General features: G+C 56.8%; 1 protein-coding gene across 2 annotated transcripts in view; it reads left to right on the plus strand.

Moving 5' to 3' along the window:
• Positions 1–454: 454 nt before the first annotated feature.
• The window catches only part of LOC144728891 (1-phosphatidylinositol 4,5-bisphosphate phosphodiesterase beta-1-like), a 36,175-nt gene continuing 16,861 nt past the window's right edge, over positions 455–19,768 (plus strand). Inside the window, exons 1-8 of one of the 2 annotated variants that reach the window (XM_078608613.1) lie at positions 455–736; positions 9,256–9,333; positions 14,271–14,339; positions 17,835–17,972; positions 18,224–18,303; positions 18,688–18,741; positions 18,876–18,951; positions 19,394–19,494. In XM_078608613.1, coding sequence (XP_078464739.1) covers positions 635–736; positions 9,256–9,333; positions 14,271–14,339; positions 17,835–17,972; positions 18,224–18,303; positions 18,688–18,741; positions 18,876–18,951; positions 19,394–19,494 — 698 coding nt within the window. In that variant the 5' untranslated portion in view covers positions 455–634. The remainder of the gene's footprint in view (positions 737–9,255; positions 9,334–14,270; positions 14,340–17,834; positions 17,973–18,223; positions 18,304–18,687; positions 18,742–18,875; positions 18,952–19,393; positions 19,495–19,768) is intronic. The other variant, XM_078608614.1, reaches the window with a different exon arrangement.

Raw genomic sequence — 19,768 nt, forward strand, 5'->3', positions numbered from 1 at the left:
GCGGGGCGACATCGGGACGCCCCCACTCGGGGTCTCCCCTCCTCCATCCAAGGGTCCGCGCACCCCTTGTCAGGGGGTGGAAGAGGGGTGGAGGGTGGAAGAAGAAGAAGAGGAGGAGGAGAGGGGGGGTCGAACCGGCGAGGGAGCCGCCCCTGCCGTCCGAGCGACGAGTGACGACCACGAGGAGTCGGCGTCAGCTCCGCGGAACGAGCAGCGCGCCCCAAACCCCCAACCCCCCAACTCTCTCCCTTCCACACCGAAGGAGTTCGGCGGCCGTGGCAGAACTCATCCCGCTGGGGACGCAAGTCGAAGTTGAGGGCGGCGCGCATCGAGACGCAAGGCGAGAGAGAGAGGGGGGGGCGGAGAGCGCTTTACTCAGCAGCTACCTCGACTCCCCCACCACCACCACCTCTGCCGCCGTGTGAAGAAGAGAGCTGGGGGGGGGGGCGCACAGGGGGGGAAGCAAGCAGCCCATGCTGCCCCGTTGAGGGAGCAGCCCGGGGGCTCGCGCCAGGAGAAGGAGGGGAGCCGCGCTCGCAGTCGTCAGCTCCCCTCTCTCTGTCTCTCTCTCCTCTCTGTGTCTCTCTCTCTGTGTCTCTCTCTGTGTCTCTCCTCGCGGCACTCGCTCGCCCGCATGGCGGGAGCCGAGGCGTGCGTGCACTCTCCCCGACGCCTCGACCCGCTCGCCGTGGCCGAACCGCTGCGCAAAGGAAACAAGTTTCTCAAATGGGAGGAGGTGAGAGCCCCCAAACCTTCTTTCCTCCTCGCTCCTCATCCCCCCTCTCTCCTCATCCTCCCTCTTTACTGCTCGCTCTGTTGCCCTCCTGCACACACAGCGCCGCTCCCGTGGTGGTTGTTCTGTCGGTGGTGGTGGTGGTGGCGATGTGTTAAAGTTTTGGTTGGGAGTTGGATGCGCGCTGTGTCCGCACCCCACCACCACCAACTCGCTCCGTCTCCACGCGTGCCCCGTGAGACCGGCGGTACGCGGCATCCCTGGCACCGCGTTATTGGGGACCCCCCACCCCCTCGTTGCGCTGCGTGTTTCGCAGGGGGAGCCACGTGTCCCCCCTCACCTACCCCGTTGTCCCCGCGGTCCCAATTCCCCCCCCAAAAACAGGCCCTCCTGGACAGGGTCCTCTTGTTCATGTGCCGCAGCGTCCGCTTGATCCGTGTCCTCTCTGACTGGCACGCCACCTATTGCTCTGTCCGTGTTAACAGGGGTCTCGTGTTCCCCACGTTACCGACGTTCTGTGTTACCGGCCCCGTGTGACCGGGGGGAGGGGGGGGGACCCGGGGGGGGACCCCCTTTCCCAGTGCCACTGTCCCCATGTAACCCATGACCCCCGTGCCGGCCGGGGTCATGGGTCTGGCCACACGCGAACGCAATGAGCCTGGTGTTCTCTCTCGAGATACCTGCCGATTCACTCACAAGTTCTGTCTCTGCACTCTATAGAGTTCCTCTTTCTATTCACTCTTCAGCTCTGTTTGCCTCTTGAACTCGCTTGACTCATGCGCGTTATCTGTTTACTGATGAGACTTTGGCAAGGGTTAGGTGTTTAGCCTTGTGGAGATACCTGTGGTTTGTATTTATAGAGAAGACTCATTGCGGAGATGGCTATTGGTTAGAGATATGGCTACGGCTGTTGTTATGATAGGCTTGTGGTTCGGGATATGGCTGTGATTGTGGCTATGATTATATATTGTATTTGGTTATGGTTGCGGTGATAGGTATAGGTATGGAGATCACTATGATAAGGACTAGGAAATCATTATTGCCGTGATATGGCAAATGGTTGTGTATATGGCTAGGATTGATATGGTTGTGGCCATGGTCATGGTAGTATTGTAGTTATGGATATGTCCGTGGATAGGTTTGTAGATATAAATGGATACGGACATGGCGATTCTTAGGGAAGCGGTTATGGATGGGGATTTGGTCCAGGGATTAATTTCAGAGGGGGTCTGTATTTAGCAGCGACCAGAAAATTATTACAACCCGGCACACCACATCCAGTATACCAATGTCTACGGCTGTGGCTACTTGTCACGTACCCCCACTCCAGTCTAACAGCGAGCCGGTTAATCATTCAATGGGAAATTAAGTCCTGGCTATCATTATGGTCTGGACTGTGGATATGGCCATGCTGATTGTGGCCAGAGCCAGATTAAGTTAGAGTATGGGGGGCTGAGGTTGTTGGGATTTTAGGGGGGGGGCATCTGTGTTTACTCAAATTCCTTCCCTTGATTTTTGTTTTATCACCACCATCACCCCATGCCCAATGCCAAATGCTCCGTCGTCATTCACCTTGGTTATTGCAGCTCGAGCAGTTGAATTGTGATGTACGAATTTGTGGGGCCGAGTCACAGTTGAGAATACCAAAACTGCCCTAATGTCGGCGCACACCCGGGCCAACTGACTGTCCCATAACTATCAACCCACACGTTTTACCCCGTATTCTTGTACAGATGTAAAGACAGTGCGGGGCCATAGCGGGACAGTATGGTTCTCATGGTTACTAATGATGCTTGATGGGACAAGCGTTGAGCGGGTCACGTGAGCGGGAAAGTGTCAATAGGGCGGTGATTGACGAGAGAAGGTTCGGGAATAGGGGCGTGGTCGGACCGGGCGAGGATAATAAGAACCAGCGCGAGCTGGGGCTTGGGGCTGCGTGGTTGTAGGGGAACCGTCGTCTCCATCGTCTGCGAGTTGTCTTGGGGGCCGTCCATAAATGACGTCATGCACCTAAGGGGGGTCGGTCGGACATTTGTGACGAGGGGGGGTGTTTGAGAAATGTGACGTCACATGAAAATGCGCAACTTTAAATAAATATAAAATTGTTATAACAACACTAATTGTTATAACAGCACTCCTACAACATCAGAGTGCAGCGCCACATTAAATATGCACTACAATGACAAAAGTTTAAAGCCTTTTGAAGCATGTTTTATTTTCAAAATGGAAATATGATTTTGGGGGGTGGGGGGCAGAGCTTTGTGACGTCATATCTGAGTTGGGGGTCTGACTTTTTGTGACGCCGTGTGACGAGCAGGGGGGGTCAAAAAACGTCCAAAATCGCGTGACGTCATTTATGGACGGCCCCTTGAGACTAGAAGCTATGTTGTCTCGGAATAAAGTCGTCCAACCACCCAAGTGTACAGAGTCACTCGCTGTTACTCGTTGAGTTGTCGGCGGACTTTATTCATAACTTAGCTTTACTACAAAGGCGATGTTCACACAACAGACCAGTTACTGGTTTGATGCTGAGTCGACCTAGGGGAGGCCCAGGACCGCTTAAAATTATCGTCACCGGTGGTGGCCGTGAGCGGGAATCGAACTCGGGTCGCCGGGTTCGTAGCGCAGCGCGCAAACCACTGCACTACAATGCGTTACGCTTCCACATGCGCGGGTCACATGACAGATGTGACGTCACAGCTCACTTGCTGTGCAAAAAATTAATGCATTATTGAGCTCCCCCCCCCCCCCCAAAAGTGTATTTTTATAATTTTTGCATGGTGTACAGTCTGGAAAGTACCCACATGGCAAATTTCAAGTTTGTTGCATGTCGGGAAGTACGCTAAACATTTTGAACAGACACACATAATCACAACTTTGCCTTTTATATATATGGAGATAAATAAATATACAGGAAGACAAGACGGTGTCTCTGACAGCTACATTACACAGGGAAATCGAGTTTCCAGGTGCATACGGCGTACAGCCGTTTCAATATGGGCAAAACATTGTCTATTTGTTTGTGTTTCTCTCCCTTGTGATGGGACTGTCGGATGAACGTTGAGATTTCTAAGGGCACGGGGTGGCCAATACGGTCTGACTTGGTCTGTAATAAGGTAGGCCACTGATAAGGGGTTGACAGTGATGCTGGTCGTATGATACACACGGTGATGCTATGGCTATAAACACAGAGCTACCGTGTTACAGCATATTTTGTTACAACCATAACGCTGTATTGTTGTGTGTGGGGGGCCCTCAATATGTGACATGCCGGTCTTCGGCTCCTGTGTTATTCCGACCCTGGTCGTGGCTGTGGCTAGGGGATGTGGTTGGGGTTATGGGCTATGGTTGGTGTTAGGGGATATGGCTGTGGTCAGGGGATGTGGCTAGGGATGTTATGTATCGACTCTTAAGGTTATTGCTGTTACAGGAGTTGAGCGGCATTGCCTTCAACCCCGCGGTCTCGTCCACCTCCTCCTCGGGGCTCAAAGGTCGCGCTGGAGAGCGGCTGCCGTGCCCACGCGGACTTGAGGGGGGGGGGGCGGCGTGGGAACCCGCGGGCGGTGTCGCAATACCGCCCCCACCACCACCACCAGCCTCGCCTCAGGACTTGGGGGCCTTGCCCTGCACACAGCTCGGAGCAGGAAAAGGCACCGGGAGGATGGAGAGCAGAGGGCAGGCATGAGGGCAGGCATGAGGGCAGGCATGAGGGCAGGCATGAGGGCAGGCATGAGGGCAGGCATGAGGGCAGGCATGAGGGCAGGCATGAGGGCAGGCATGAGGGCAGGCATGAGGGCAGGCATGAGGGCAGGCATGAGGGCAGGCATGAGGGCAGGGATCAGCTCGTACAGCTGGGAGGAGTGAGCGGCAGGGTGAGAGTGGGAAGGTGAGTTACGTGGTGAGGTGCAAGTTGAGTTGCATGGTGAGGGAACAGGTGAGGTTCAGAGTGACGGGCAGGGTGAGGTGCAGGGTGAGGCGCAGGGTGAGGTGCAGGGTGAGTGGAAGGGGAGAGGTGTGTGGTGTTCACTGGTGCTGGTGGCGTCTGCAGCTCGGAGCAAGCAGGCACAGCTGGGCGCCGAGTCACACAGCTCTGCCGTGACACCGCAGACTGAGTCACCCTTCACTCGCCTGACCGATTTTTACGCGGATTCAAAGAATCACTGATTTACTGCGCGGGAGGGGCTGAATTAGGAGGGACGAGCCGAGGAGTGGCCCTGTCGGTTCTCTGTTGTCCCCCGTAGCCCCTTCTGCCGGCCTCCCCCCCCACCTCCACCGCCCCACCCCTCTTCTTCGGCCCCCTCCTTCCACCTTGGACCCCCCCCTCCCACACCCTCCGCCCATAGTCAGCAACTGCATCATCTTAAAATAACTGACGTGAGAACGTGGCCAGGAATCCCAAGAGCTGAGCGACAGACGCTAACGGGGCCCTCGTAAACACGGGCCGAGCGGGTCGGGGGGGGGGTCTCTCCATCGTGCAAACACGCGGCGCTCGGGCCGCTCCGCTCTGCAAAGCGTCTGCCGCGTGTCGCCTGCCTACGTTGGCTTTGTCTTCGCCCTTTGAAGTTTGTATCCCGCCGCGGTGCTCCGATTTGGGCCTTGGGCCGCGCTTCATTTCATTCCAGGCAACCCACCTCTGCGGATCTTTGATTGGGAAGAAGGGGGACAGCCTTGAGTGTTGGTGGACCCCCCCCCCCACTGCCCTTCCACCGTGTGCCTGGCGGGGTATCTCCGGGTACCGCTGTCTGCGTCCTCGCAACGCGCAGCTCCGTGCTGGTTGAGGCCGCGTTGGGACCGGCCAAGCGTGCCGATGTAGCGCTACTAAACTCACCACACAGCTCACCAACACCGGGACTAAACTCACCACACAGCTCACCAACACCGGGACTCAACTCGCCACACAGCTGACCAACACCGGCACTAAACTCACCACACAGATCACCAACACCGGGACTAAACTCACCACACAGCTCACCAACACCGGGACTAAACTCGCCACACAGCTCACCAACACCGGGACTAAACTCACCACACAGCTCACCAACACCGGGACTAAACTCACCAGAGCTTGTACGCTCGCAAAAATATATCTGGCAAACTACTCAAAATGTTTCAGACCATTGAGGGACAACTCCGCATTGAGGCAGACCGCCTGGAAATCCGTGTACACCGGCTGACCATTCACGCTCTGGCCATTCATATTTGAAATAAAATCTTTCGAGTTGCCCTCACATGGCTGGGGTTTGTTTAGGGTATGCGCGCAGCTCGCCAGTGCCACTGCCTAGATATGCGCAGCTCTGGGCCAGATTGGCAGCGATGTCCCGAATTATCGTGAAAGCATTTCGCTCGAAGCGCTTTTGCATTCCGCCCGTGCCGCGCGATTGCGAGTTTTCACTGCTTTGCGCGGTTTTGCTCTCCTGACTAAATCGAGGCTCCCTTAATACCCTGGATTTGCGGGCTTGCTTTTATTGCCATTATTATCACCATCATCATCATCGCTGCACTGCGTCGATGGGGGTGGGTGGGAACGTGAGCTCGCGTCCCTCGCGGTCGAGGCAGACGCGCACGTTGCACGCTCGCGGAATTCACCGACGAGCCTGGACACGCAGCCAGGGCAATGAGGGTGATGGACCGGGCTGTGGTGGGGCCTTGGTGGGGCCGCGCCCTCCAGGTCGTTTTTTGTCTCGCCCCCGGTTCGATCCGTCGTTGGAATTGGCCAATAAATCCCAACGGAGCAGGAGCCAGCCCGAAGCAGAGTCTTCAGAGTCGGCGATGCTTTCCGAGATAAATGAAGCACTTGACCCAGTACACGTGCGGCTGTTGCCTCTTCACCGAGTAGCTTGCTCGTGGTATTATACTGAGAGAGACAGGCAGGGGGAACGATGTATACATTATAGATGGAGACATCACGTTGACTGTTGAGAAAAGCCACCTGGGCTGGAGCAGGACGCGTCGCTCGAAGGGATGGACGATGGCCGGTGGTCGAGACTGACGGCAGAGTGGCAGCGAAAAGAGGGACGTGCCCGACAGGAGATGGAGCGATGAAATCGGCTCGCGCGTGGGAGCCGACTTTATTGCTCGTAGCATCGCGAGATCGCGAGGGATGGCTACGGCTTAGAGGGGGGGGGGTCTTCGTCGAGCAGCGGATAGACCATGGCTCAGGCTGATGATGGTGATTAGCGCATGCCACTGTACATGTGTTCGTTGTATGTGCACTTTAGTCACGCACCTCTGTGTTTTATGGAGTACAGTAAGCCCTAAGGACCGACTTCGCATGTTGATGAAACAGCCACAAGACCCACACACATGCTCGCGGCCTTGGCGATTTGCCCATTTGTTGGTAATGCAAAAAGGTGGTTTCATTTCACCAAATATCAAACAAAAAGGACCATTCTTTCACAACACATGAATGGACGCTGTGTGTGCGTGTGTTCAGTGATGACTAATAAACAGCTTAGATCCCTTTGAGGTCTGTATCTCTTACAAGTGTGTGCACAAAGACAAAGATCCCCCGTGTCGCCTTTAACAGACTTTTCGGGAAAAGTGTTGTTAGCGAGCACCTATGAAGGCTGGGACAGTGCAACCTATGAGTGGGTGGTGTGACCTCATCGATTCCGGCCATCATCTCCAGGTACTAATTTAAGGCTGAGTTGATCTAGGAGAGGCCCAGAACCGGTTCTGACATCTCTCACCACAGAAGTTGGCCGTGGCTGGGAATTGAACCCTGGTCTCTAGGTTCACAAGACAGTCAATGCTCGAACCACTATTCCACAGCTACCCCTCCCCCATTACACACCCACCCACATGCGCACGCACGCAGGCAAAGCATGTGTAGTTCGCTGACTCACGAGTGATGGGGCCCAAGTGCTGTTATATACATCACAAGCTCTGGACACCACTTCACACGCCACAGGAAGTTGCGGTGAGTTTTCCGTGCGTCTTGCCGCGTTCCCGTGACCGCTGGGAAGCGAGCTGGTGCGGTCCGAGGATCGGGAATGGTGGGCTTGGCTCCGATTCCCACGGCGACCTTACCGGGGCCATGCCTGGGTCACAGAAAAAAAGGCTTCTCTTCCCCACTCCGAATATTCCCTTCCATTTGGAACCAATATTTGTCCACACAGAGGGCAGCACTTTCCCACCCGGTCACCCACTCTGCGTAAGATTTTTCACTTGGCAGTCTCAGAGCTGGAATTGAGTTAAATTCAGCGCCGAATCAAATTTGATGCGGTGTAGTCATTTGTGACTTGGGCTGAGGCCATAAACTCACTCCACTTGAGATCCCGGTTGAATCGGAGGTATTGACTGACCGGACATTGAACCTGTGACCTCAGCGCTTGGACCTCTGAGCCGCACGGCCACAAGCTTTGTGCCGGTGTGAGCCGCCTCCCGCCCCGGGACCCCAGCTCACCCGCACGCCATCACCCGCGTGGGCGACATCACAACAAGCTGCGCCGTCGTGAGCGGGCCTCTGAGTGGGACCGACGGGGGTGGGGGGGGGGGCTGGAAACTGGAGACGCGCGCAGATTTATTTGCTTATCAGTTTAAATGGATTCGTAATTCTAATCGCGTCTCCGAGGAGGCGGCCGTGTGGCTTAAGGGTCAAACGCGCCGAGCCAGCACCACCGACACCTATATACGTATGTATGTTGAACTTCTTTCGCACAGTACGTAGCCAACCGTGCTAATCGGAGGTGCGGGGGAAGGACAACAAACCAAACGAATGCCGGGTTCGAGTCTGGGTTTCGGTCGCCCCGCGATTGGACCGGGTTTGAAGTGCGGCGAGTCGATGGTCGCAGCCCGGTCGTCAACAGCTGCGCACAAGAAGCTCGTCATTAAAGTTAATACATTTTCGTCAAAATTCAGCGACAATTCCAGATTTTGCAAATTTCAGTTTGGATGCCGGGCGATCAAAATCCTGAGAGCGGGTTGTGTGGGCGGGGTAGGTGCGGCACACCCCCAGGTGCGGGCGGATTTGGCGGTCACTTGAATGGTCCTCGGAAGTAGTTCTGCGGTATCCGCCTCTGTCGGCCGTTCACTTGCACGGGGCGATGCGCCGGTGTGCGAAGGCACGAGTGAAATCCGGTCGCGAAGGACGACGAAGGCAGTTGCGCCTGCGTTTAATGTGAAAGAAATAGCACGGCCCGCGTCGCCGTTTGGCACACACGTTGTGGAACAACGATTACAACAACAACAATGATGACGACTATAATTGACGAACATAATAATAGTAATAATCAAGTACACGTGGTATTGGTGCGATCGCTCTTGTGACGCACGGCTGTCACCAAGGAAGGCGCCGCTGCGATTTGCAGACGAGGCGTGCGGTAGTTTCCCAGCCGAGCAACTCGCCCGACTCGCGCTGAGGAAGTTGGAGGTCACTCTGGCGCAGGTGGCGGTGGTCGACGATTACGAGCGTGTCCCCCCGTGTCGAGCGGTGTCTCGTTAGTTTGATCGTCGCTTCGCACGGGGTCACGCACCCCGACCGACCCCGATGACCGCCGCTGTGGTTTGCGTCTGCCCAACAGGAAACCAACTCGCTGGCGGCCGTGACCCTCATGGTTGACCCCAAGGGTTACTTCCTCTACTGGACCGACCAGAACAAGGTTAGCGGCCCCCCACCCCCCCGCCCGCCTGCACCGCCCGCCCACGTCGCACCGCCGCTCCTCTGGGGCATTGAGAAGAGTTGTGACGATATTGGAATGGTGGCGGTGGTGATGTTGTGGTGGCGGTGATGGTGTTGTCATGGTGATGGTGTGGTGGCGTTGATAATATTGTGGCAGTATTGATGTGGTGGCTGTGATGGCATAGTGTTGGTGTTGTGGCAGTAATGGTGTGGTGGCGGTGGTGATGTTGTGGTGGCGGTGATGGTGTTGTCATGGTGATGGTGTGGTGGCGTTGATAATATTGTGGCAGTATTGATGTGCTGGCTGTGATGGCATAGTGTTGGTGTTGTGGTGGTGGTGTGGTGGTGGTGGAGGTGTTGTGGCAGTGACCGTGTGTTGAGGCAGGATCTATGAGTTGTAGATGAGAGCACGACCCCAACAGGTGTGGCGGTTAAGGTGTTATGGTGAAACTGAGTGCTTTGTTGTGGCTGCTGTGTTGAGAGGTCGTGTTCTCGAGACCCGAGTTGTGCTGTGGCTGCCTCTGTGTTGTGGCAAACATTTCCACCACGGCCGGCACGGTGTTGTGTCAGAACTGTGGCAGGTGTGGTGTTGTGGCCGACGAGGTTTGACGGCCGCAGAAGGTTTATGTTGTGGCCTAATTGGTGCCATGGTGGGCTCCGTGTTGTTACAATAATCACATTGTAGTCACCGTGTTTTAGTCGCGTTCATGTGGTTGTCACGGTGTTGCAGTGAGAACGGTGTTGTGGTTGGTTGGCTCGGCGTTGCGGCGAACACCGTGTTGCATTTGTCGCGGTGTTGTGGTGAGTACGGTGTTGTAGTTGGGATGGTGTTGCGGCGGTCGCCGCGTTGCGGTTGGGGCGGTGTTGCGGTGAGCTCAAGGACGCGAGTCAGCGCGTCTCGGTTCCCACGCGGTGGTGCGCATCGTTCATCTTCATAGCGTTGCGTGCGGTTCCCACGCCGCGTCTCAGCCCCGCGCCCTCGTACATCTCCCGCTCGTCTCTGCTGGACACTCTCCAACAACTGCCGTCCGCGGCTGCCCCTATCGCCGCCCTCATCGCCATCCCCATCGCCGCCCCCATCCCCATCGCCGCCCCCATCGCCACCCCCATCGCTGCCCCCATCCCCATCGCCATCCCCATCGCCGCCTCCATCGCCATCCCCATCGCTGCCCCCATCGCCATCCCCATCGCTGCCCCCATCGCCATCCCCATCGCTGCCCCCATCGCCATCCCCATCGCCACCCCCATCTCCATTGCCGTCCCCATCGCTGCCCGACAAAGCCGCCCAGCGAGCGGCGTGGACGGAAGAGACGCAGCTGTTTTGTCGTTCATCCCCAAATCCCACGGGGGGCCGCTGTCACGGCCGTCCACGGCGCTGACTCAGCGGGCGAGTGCCGAGGGGCCGGTGACGGCGCGCGGAGGGAAAAACAAACACGCGCGTTGGTGAGCGTTTATAACGACCCGGCCTTATGTGGGCTGGAGACGTGGAGGCGACGGCGCGCGTGGTGCCGGCGGTCACCGGCGGTCACCGGCGGTCACGTCGTCTTCTGCCGAGTCGAACGTCCCCGGTGTTGCGCAGGCTCAGTTCCTCCGATCCTCGTTCCCCGTGCACCTCTGCTGTGTGCGTCTTCTCTGGTCACATTCCACTGGCCTCACTTAAAGTTCCCTGCATCCTCCCCTCTCACCCTCGGTCTCCCACTCCCCGTGCCCTGGACCGGCAGCAACTCCATCGCCCTTCTCATTGATGTGTAAGTCTACGGGTCTCTGTGTGAGTCTGTATAGGTATCTGTTTGGGTCTATGGGTCTTTGTGTGAGTCATGGTCTCTGTGTGAATCTATAGATATCTATGTGAGTCTGTGGGTCTCTGCGACTATATGGGTCCCTGTGTGAGTTTACGAGAATCTGTGTGAGCGTGGGTCTCTGTATGACTGTATGGGTCTCTTTGTGACTATATGTGTCTATATTCTTGGTTCTTTCGGTAAAGTCACGTAGAAGGGAAATAATAAAATAATAAAAATATTAAACAATACAATTCTCACGACGTTTCGACTGCAACACAAGAAACAGGTGTGAAATCTACAGCATTTTTTTTTGGGATTTCACACCTGATGATGATTGCTTGTGTTGCAGTCGCAACGTCGTGAGAATTTAATTGTTTTATATTTGTATTATTTCCCTTCTACATGACTTTACCGAAAGAACCAAAAATATGAATCCCTGCAGTCACGAAAGCTTTAAATAAAAAAATGTATATGTATCTAATCGCCACAATCCTTCTAACAGCGCCTTCTTTGTCCCCTCGCAACACAGACCCAAACGATCAAAGTCTCGCCTCCCTGTCCACTGTGAGAATCTCAGCAACCTCCACTAAGCCTCTTAAGATATTCCCAACATCCATCTCAGCATTCTCATGTGGTTCACCAGCATAAGTATCATCATCATTATTATTATAATTCAGCAACAATTATTATTTATCCAGGTGAGACGCCTTTGATGTGCTGCTACAATGCCGCCATATGCGAATGATCAGGGTTAATGAGTTCTCCCTGACCCGGTGGTGCCCTAGCACACTAATTGATTCGGATCAATTCCTGGTCGCTGATTGGCCGTAATTAAGGCCTCCGGGTTCTTTCTAATTGGGCCCCTCTCTCCACACTCGAGGATCGTGCGCTCTCCAATTCACGGGCGCCACTGCTGCCGCTGATGACCGGAGCTGTCCCAGTCCTACAACAAAAGTGTCTGCTGCTGATGCTGCTGCTGCCGATGACGCTGCTGCTGATGCTGCTGCTTCACCCCAGCCTCCCCACTTTTTGCGTGCGTGCGTGGAGGAGATCTTATCTCCGCTTCTCCACGGCGACGTGACCGGCAGCCTGGCCTGCCAGGGGGGCCGCTCTCCACCACGCCACGAGGCCCCCAATTGCTGGCATCGTAAATATCCCACAGCGGCCATGGGGGGAGGGGCGGGATGGGGGGGGGGCGGGGGGCATTAAAGCTGGCAGGTTTTTACAAACAGGCCGCACTGGAGATTTAGGGCACGTGTACGCCCGCAGTCTCTATTTACTCTTAAACGGTTCGCGCCAGCCTCCATCAATGGCCCTGATCGGCCCACGCCACCGGCTACCAACGTCCACCCTTATTTGGGCAGCGGTGCTGCGATGCAGCTGATGTAGGGGCCGCGACGGAGCCGGTACCAGGTCTCCGTGCAGGTGGCAGTTTGGTACGCGGGCAGTCCTCGCAGGCCTCCAAATGGGCGGCACTCTGCCGTGGGTGCCCCGATCCCAGTCTCAAGTGCAGGAGATCCAGGTCTCTCTGGATGTAAAGGGTGTCCCAAGTCTCCCTGTAGAGGTGACGGAATCGATGGGGTCCCAGTTCTCCCAGCAGGTGACGGGGTTTCCAGGTTTCCCCAGAGGGCCGCGTCACCACGACTAACCCGGGGCACATGTGCCGTCCGGCCACCATCAGTAGCAAGTGGTAACCGGCCTCTGGGTGGTCGAGAGGTGGCCAGAAAGCGGCCCGTTGAGATTTCAGTAGCTCCCAGACGCGATCGAAACATAATTCGGGGCGTCTGGCTGTCACGTATATCACGTCCCTGGCGACTGCGTCGCGGCGCGGAAGCGATGCTAATTTGTGTACAAATGTGGAAACGCGACGATTTGTGTTGAATGCGATCACGGCGCGTGTGGGCTGCGCGCGTTATTGACGGTTGCCGCGGCGCTCCGCGAAAACAACAGCCGGTGCTTGATGAGCTTTACGACTTCCTTCATGGCCGGCGTCTTTGGCAGAGCGGTTAGTTTCACGTTAAATTTATTCTCCGCGTTCCTGCCGCGAGCCGTCCGTACCGCGTCCCCTCCACGCCGCAGCTCCGCTTGCACCTCACGGTGTCGTTGAGGCTCTTGTGTGTGCGCTTGACTCTGTGTGTGTGCGTGCTTGGGTGTGTCTGTGTGTGCGCGCGTGCTTGGGGGTGTGTGTGTGTGTGTCTGCTTGGGTGTGCATTTTTGTGTTTTGCACACGCCTGTGTACATGTGTATGAGCATTTGAGTGTGTGTGCGCGCATATGTGCTCGCTAAAAGCACTTGCCCCAACAGTCTGTCCAGGCTACACGGGGGATCTTTGTCTTTGTTTGTGCGAGCGTGTGCGAGCGTGTGAGTCTGTGAAGTGAGATTAGCACATTGCGCTATGAACCCAGTGACCCGAGTTTCATTCCCGCTCACTGCCAACACCAATGACGAATATCTGAACCGGTCCTGGGGCATCCCCTACGTCGACCCAGCCTTAAATGAGTACCTGGAGCTGAGTGTAGATGGTGGCCGGGCTTGGTGTTGGCCACACCATCCCTTTGTGAGATTGTAACGGCCTTAATAGGTGCTCTCAGACCGCGCCACTGGCCCCAGCAGTCCGACGCTGAACCGGCGTCTTTGTCTCCGCGCCGTGCATGCGCGCGTTTGTTTTGCCGAGCGAGCGAGTTGGTGCGATTGCTGCGTCTGCCAGTCTCTCGCTGCGCAGCTGAATCCGTGCGAGATGGAGAAGTGCCAGGGCTGGCGAGAGACATCTGGCGCGGTGGAATTATGGGGGAACGTGGGCAGGGGGCACCGCACGCAGCGCAGCACTTGGCCTCCAGCACGCGGCTCTCATTCTTGCCCAGCAAATACCTCGACACAATTACGTAATTAGTTGCTTCCTCCTCGGCTCACGGCCATGGCTTTTTCGGGAAGCGGTTGCGCAATCGCCAATTCTGCCCCGCGCGCGTCCGCCAACTCTGACGCGTGTCAGGGGGGACGGTGACCCCATCCCGCCCCCCCACTTTGACCGCCCCACGCCCCCCACACGCACGTGTTTGCCAGTTGCCCCCGGCGACCTTCGGAGGCCCCGGTAAAACCCTCATTTCCCCCCCCCCCCCCCCGCGTATCTTGTCGGCAGGAGACAGAATGCCTGGAGATAACGAGCATCAGGGACACGCGGACCGGACGCTACGCCAAGGTGCCCCGGGTAAGGCAGCGCCGCTGGCCGGGTGGAGGCCGGGCGGGGGGGCCGGCCGGCACCGCGCGTCCTGGCATGGACCGCTTGGTGGTAGAGAGCGGTCGCAAAACGACCCGCGAGGCGAGGTGCACCGGCGCCTCTGGGGGCAGGATACAGAGAGTGTGAGCGTGCGATTTGAGAGTGAGTAGTAGTATGTGTGTGTTAAGAGAGTGTGTGATAGTTGACACAGTGGGCAGCAATCTGCCAGTCATCTCGATCAGTTAATCTGTAATGCCCGGGTCTGTACCGTGACCTCGTGCGGCCAGGTGTGGTGCTCGCCAACCAATCCATCGTGCCGTACCGTGCAGGCCTTAATAAGTGCTTCTCGCGAACAGGACTCGCCCCAACAGTCTGTTAAAGGCGAAACAGGAGGGGCATCTTTTGTTTTGGTCTTCATCGAGCTGTGTGCCTGTGTGCCTGTGTGCCTGTGTGCCTTGTGCGTGCGTGCGTGGCTTCTCCCTGCTCGGAGCCAACTGTGAAGCGCCGAGTTTAGCACTCGGCAGCTCGGTGTGAACTAGCGGGCGGCGCGCGGAGCTCTTGGAGAATTCACGTGCCTGCCCGCTCGTTCGCTCGCCGACTCGCTCATTCACTCGCTCTGTCGCCCGAGAGCTCATTGAAAGGCTCACCCATTCCAGCAGCTCGCTCGCTCGTTCACCCGCTTACTCCTACGCCCACTCACCCGCTTGCCTACATGCCCCATTCACCCGCCCGCTCATTCACCTGCCCACTCATTCAAACACTCGCTCACCCGCTCGCTCACCCGCTCACGCATTCACTCCCCCGCATGTTTTTGCACCTGCTTGCCCGCCCTCCAGCTCGCCAGATTGCTCGCCCAGTCGCCAACTCATCCACTTGCCCGCTCACCCACTTGCCAGATGTGGACACGTGGTGCGTAAGTGGCGCGTGCATTTCTTGAGACAGTTGAGAATTTGACTAATCCTTTAGCGTAGCTACCATCGTACTGACCGCGCTTCACTTGTGACGTCACTTTGCACGGCGCAGGCCTTGATAAACCCAAGCTCGTGGTATTTTGAGGTCACATGGACGAGGCCGTGTGTATGCACGTTTGTGTGTGTGTACGTATGCACGTGTGTACATATGCACGTGTGTACGTATGCACGTGTATGTATGTTTGTAAGTATGCGGAGCGGTGGAGCAGTGATTAACACATTGCACTACAAACCCGACGACCCAAATTCGATTTCCGCTCAAGACCATAACACTGGTAAATATCTCGACCCGGTCCTAGGTTGACTCAGCCTTAAATGAGTATCTGAATTGTGTAAATCAGCAGCACTGGGGAGACAAAGACGGTCTGGTGTGATGCTGCATGGCCAACCAGCCCGTTTGCGTGCCGTTCCAGCCTTCATAGGTACTCACATCACTTGCCCCAACAGTCTGTTAAAGGCTACACGGGGGATGTTTATCTTTGTGTTTGTAAATATAGCGATATTCCTGCAAAGGACACAGTGGAGCTCACTCGCACACAAGGCCACGCGGTATTGATTTGGAGCCCAAAGATCAGGAGCTCCGGATAAACAGGGCACACGTGGGTCACGGCAGGGGCTGAGGTCAGGGGTCATCTGTTTAAAGGTCACGGGCACTGTCTGACGGCCAGATGACTCCCACACTCCGCCCACCCCATACCTCTCACCACAATGAACACCCGGCACCTCTCATCACATACGCCGTACCTCTCGCCATACTCCCGATATTCTCACTACACACAGAATCACAGATCTCCAGTTAGGGGCGTGTCAGAAAGTTACAACAACGATTGGAGTGCAAAGGGTAGGAAAGGTAAGCCAATCACAGCTTTCTGTGAGAACGTTTATTTAAGGGCACTTTATACATTAGAATGATTATAAAAAATAAACAAACGCATAGTATAGATAAAGTATATAAGTTCAAATTGCATAAGTACGGGACACCGATTCCCAAGCTTGGGCAAGCTCTCACCACACACCTGGCACCTCCACCACACCACACTTGTGTTGGTGGTGGTCGGGCGTAGGGGTCACTTGAAAGCGCCCCCCCCTCCACCCCACCGCACCCCCGCGGGTTCCACCCTTTGAAGCCGTGGCCTCGTTTTTTTTGGCCCGCAGCGGCGGCCGAGCGACGCTCACCCTTTGATGGGCTGAGCCCCCCCCGGCACCCAGACCCCCCCCCCCGCCCCCCCCACAGACGCGGTGCGGCCGCCTCTGAAGCGACTTCACCGTCTGAAGCCCGGCCGGCGTTTTACGTTCGGCCGTGGGGGGGGGGGGGGCACGTCAAACGTGCGCGGCGCGCACTGCCCGCGGTGCGGTGCTCTCCCGCTCCCGTTGGGCACGCGGCAGCCGGGGACTCCGATAGCCAAACGGAGCGTGCCGGAGCTCACTCTGCCAGGGTGGGGGTGGAACGAGCGATGAGTGTGGGATCATTGGGCTGGGAGTTTCGGTTTCCGAAGCCAAATGCTTCCACCGCGCAGGAGCTTCTTTTTGCTTGTCGATCACGTGTGCGTGTCCACGCGTGGGCGTGCGCGCATGTATGTATGCGTGTATGTGTGTAATGTTGAACCGTATATAGCCAACCGCGCTAATCGGAGGTGTGGCGGAAGGACAACAAACTAAACACTAAAAGCAGCATCCGCGTGGATGTGTGCGATCATCTGTGTGCATGCCTGCTTGTTTGTGTGTGTGCATGTGGGCGTGTGTGTTGATGGGCAAAGTCCCATCGGTGAGCTGCGTTGGCTGGGTCATGTAGCCCGCATGCCCCGCCACCGCATACCTGAACAGTTTTTGTTCGGCCGGATAGAGGGGGCTAAACAGGCGCGGCACGGGCTAGAGAAAGGATGGAGTGATGTGGTACAGGAGGACGTGGAGCTGAGTGGACTTGCCGATGACCAGTACCAGCGGTGTCAAGATCGGCCTCAGTGGAGGAGGCTCGTGAAGGACGCTACTGGGCAGTTGGAGGCAGTCACCCTCCAAAAACAACGGAGGGCGGAGGAGTGACGCTCACAACAACGAGCGGAGCGCCGGGTGGCTAAAGCACAGCAAGTTGGCACAGTAGGGGGCACAGGTGGTGCATCAGCCAGTCATCTCAGTCATCTCAGTCAGTCGACCTGTGGCACCTCGGTCTGCCCCGTGACCTGCCAGCGGGCGTTCGACACTTCACGTGGCCTCAAGGTGCACATGGCCTGGCACAAGCGTCGTGGTGACGTCACCGCCACTTAGTGGCGAATGGCAGTTGTTGAATGGCGGTTGTTGTTGTGTGTTGAATAATTATCGTTCATTGAGAAATGAACGATAATTCATATTACCTCTGTATGCGCGTGGGAATTGAAATAATGACAACTTCGCTATTTGTTATTTTGTCGTTTTTTCTTCCTCGAATTTGGCGCCCCACTTAACTTGGCGCCCGAGGTGACCACCGAGTTCCTCTGTATGGACGGGCTACCCCTTTGCGTGTGCGGCCGTGGCTGTGCAGGAACCTCGCTTCCGCGAGTCGGTGGAGTCGTTCACGGGGCCGCAGATGGAGACGCAGACGCTCACGGTTGTGTCCGGGCCCGACCTCGTCAACACGGCCTTCCTCAACTTCACCAGCTTCACCGAGGGCGTGGCCCAGGTGCACGCCTCGATCCCCCCCCCCCCCCCCACAAGATCATCCGCCAGAGGCTGCAGAACAACAGCGCGCTTGACCTACGACCCACGTCGAGCATGAATTAATTGTGCACTTGCATACCCACACACCATACATGGTTTCCCCGTGACCCCGCCGTGACCCCGCCGTGACCCCGCCGTGACCCCGCCGTGACCTCGCCGTGACCCCGCCGTGACCCTCCATTTACCTCATGTGTCCCTGCCCGTGTTGTCCAGGTGTGGGTGGAGGAGCTCTTTAACTTGGCAACGAACCTCCTGGCTCAGAGCGCCTCCCGGAGGACCTTCCTCGACAAAGTGTGAGTGTGGCTGTCGGCACAGCAGCTCTCCCTGCCCCCCTAGACTTAGGGGTGGGGAGGGTGCTGATGTCTTTCTCTCCGTTTTCTTTGAGATACGATGGGACATTAATATTTCCCCATCGCGGAGAGGCTCTGGAAGCGGCGCTTTGCCGAGCAGCGGTGACGGCGGCCATTTGTCAGTCACAGGCGAGAGCCGGTGCTTTCCAGCTGCTCGTGGGACGCTGTGGCCATTCACCCGTTCTGACTGCGCATAATACATGGGTGTTGGAGTGTCCTGTTGCGAGTGAATGTAGCTGACAACAGGGTGCCCTGTTGTGGGTGAATCCGGCTGACGCAGGGTATCCTGTTGTGGGTGAATCCGGCTGACACGGTGTCCTGTTGCAGGTACACGAGGCTGATGATCAGGCTCAACCAGGAGGAGAAGATTCCCGTGCGCAGGTAAGCGTGAGGCCAGGAGCGGCCGGCTCGCGTCGCTCGTTAATACCTCCCTAACGACCCCTCCCCTGACTCACCCGACCCATCCCCGTGCTCACCCCATGCTCACCCCGCCCTCTCCTGTGCTTCTGTTGAAGTGTTCTCCGCACGTTCCCCGCGGACAAGCGGCGCGTGGAGAAGGCGCTGGCGCACTGCGGCCTCCCATCCGGCCGGGTGGGTTGCGGCCAACGGTGCCCTCTCACACCCCTGACCCCTGACCCCCGACCCCTGACCCCATGCACGTGGAGATGCAGGGCCTCATCTTTAAGTGTCAGAGAGCTACCCCTAACACTGGCACTAATACCGAGGCCTCGACCTAAGCTTGGCCCGAACGCTCATACTCACCCTGACCCGAACCATAACCTAACCCTAATACTAACCCAAACTTTAACCCTGACCCTGACCATAACCCTAGACCTAACTTTGATCCTTCAACCCAGCTCTAGGCTTAACTCTAACCCTGCCCCAACTCTAGACTTATTACTATGATATTGATCCTGATGTTAGCCCCTGATGCTAGCGTTGATGCTAATGCTGATCCTAACACTGATCCTCTCTTCGCAGTAATCATCGCTTCGGGTACTGATCGACCGCTCTGTGTCTGTGCCTCCGTCAGAACGACGTCATAAACCCCGTAGATTTCTCACCGTCCGTTTTCTGGGACTTCGTCAACCAGCTGTGTCAGCGCACCGACATCGACAGCATCTTCGCTGAGAGGTGTGGTGGGGGGGGGGTGGTGGTGGGGGTTTCGAGGCCGGCTTGCACAAACGTCTCAGCTGCGGTCCTTGACCTTGGCCTCGTGGCTTAGAGACCTCGGCCTTGGCGTCGGGCCTAGCAGATGTGGCCTTGTCTGGCCTCGGTATTGGCCTCAACCTTCAAGGCCCCTGGCCTCGGACTCGGCCTGGAATCCAAAGGCTGTCGCTTTGTGGATGTCATGACAGGCCTCGTCTTGTTGAGTTCAGGTTTATTTCGAACCACGTTACGACGCGGA

The sequence above is a fragment of the Lampetra planeri genome, chromosome 30, assembly GCF_965212315.1.
Source record: "Lampetra planeri chromosome 30, kcLamPlan1.2.h2, whole genome shotgun sequence".
NCBI classification, from domain to species: domain Eukaryota; kingdom Metazoa; phylum Chordata; class Hyperoartia; order Petromyzontiformes; family Petromyzontidae; genus Lampetra; species Lampetra planeri.